This window comes from Sphaeroforma arctica, assembly GCF_001186125.1.
Source record: "Sphaeroforma arctica JP610 unplaced genomic scaffold supercont1.9715, whole genome shotgun sequence".
Classification (NCBI taxonomy): Eukaryota; class Ichthyosporea; order Ichthyophonida; genus Sphaeroforma; species Sphaeroforma arctica.
This window is the reverse complement of record NW_014030843.1, coordinates 1-1,036: the sequence shown is the minus strand read 5'-3', so window position 1 is coordinate 1,036 and position 1,036 is coordinate 1. Positions and strand designations below refer to the sequence as shown.

General features: G+C 34.1%; 1 protein-coding gene across 1 annotated transcript; it reads right to left on the bottom strand.

Annotated features, from left to right (window-relative positions):
- Window positions 1–522: 522 nt before the first annotated feature.
- Window positions 523–723, bottom strand: SARC_17084 (hypothetical protein; the record flags this gene model as incomplete). The annotated part of the gene is made up of 1 exon (XM_014288816.1): window positions 523–723. A coding segment is annotated over one exon (201 nt), but the record flags the coding sequence as incomplete, so codon positions are not given.
- Between the last annotated feature and the right edge of the window lie 313 nt (window positions 724–1,036).

Sequence of the window (1,036 nt, the reverse complement as noted above, 5' to 3'; positions counted from 1 at the left end):
TATATATATATATATGTATGATAATATATATATATATATATATATATCATAAAATATATAGTATATATATATATATATAATATAGCACTACCACCTGATGTCCTAAATAAGATATATATATATAATTCAGGACATCAGGCGGTAGTGCTATATATATTATAAAATATATATATATATATTATAAAATATAATATATATATAATATATATATAGATATATATATATAATATAGCACTACCACCTGATGTCCTAAATATTGCAGTGCTGTAGCATGTGCTATAGGTTGTCAATAAACGCAGTAGCTCCAAAGTATCATGCCATGCACCGTTTTCGTCACTACAATCTAAGCTTATCTACAGATAATATGAGGTACATACTGTAACGTAATTGTATACATACACAGATATACCTATACACACACACACCAATACATGTACATGCATATACACGAATACAACAGTATACACACACACCAACACAGCCATACATCCACCAACACGGCTACATATACACACATCATACCTGTATGATCTGATTGATCATATACGATCGATGTTGTATCTTGTGCGACAGATTGTCTATATACAACCCCAGGAGTCCTGAATACATACAGTAGGTACCCACGATCATGCCGTGTACGGCATTGGCCACTACATCTGCACCCCCCTTCAACGCAACCAACAACACGGTTCTGGGAGACACCTCCACACTCTCGGGGTCCATACCTGCGGGTACTAGTACACCCACTCCAATCAGGTCTTGGATGGTATCCGATGCTGCAGTAGGGGTAAGTATATCTTGTTATATATATATATATATCTATATATACATACGGGAGAGTGCAGAGGTTCGACGTATGTACATAGAAATTCACGTAACTTTATATTAGATCTTGGATGCTATCCGATGATGCAGTAGCGGCGAGTATATATATAGATAGATAGATATATGGTTGTGTGTGTGGGTGTGAGTGTTTGTATATATAATATATACATCTATATATATATATATATATATATATACATGAGAGAGTGCA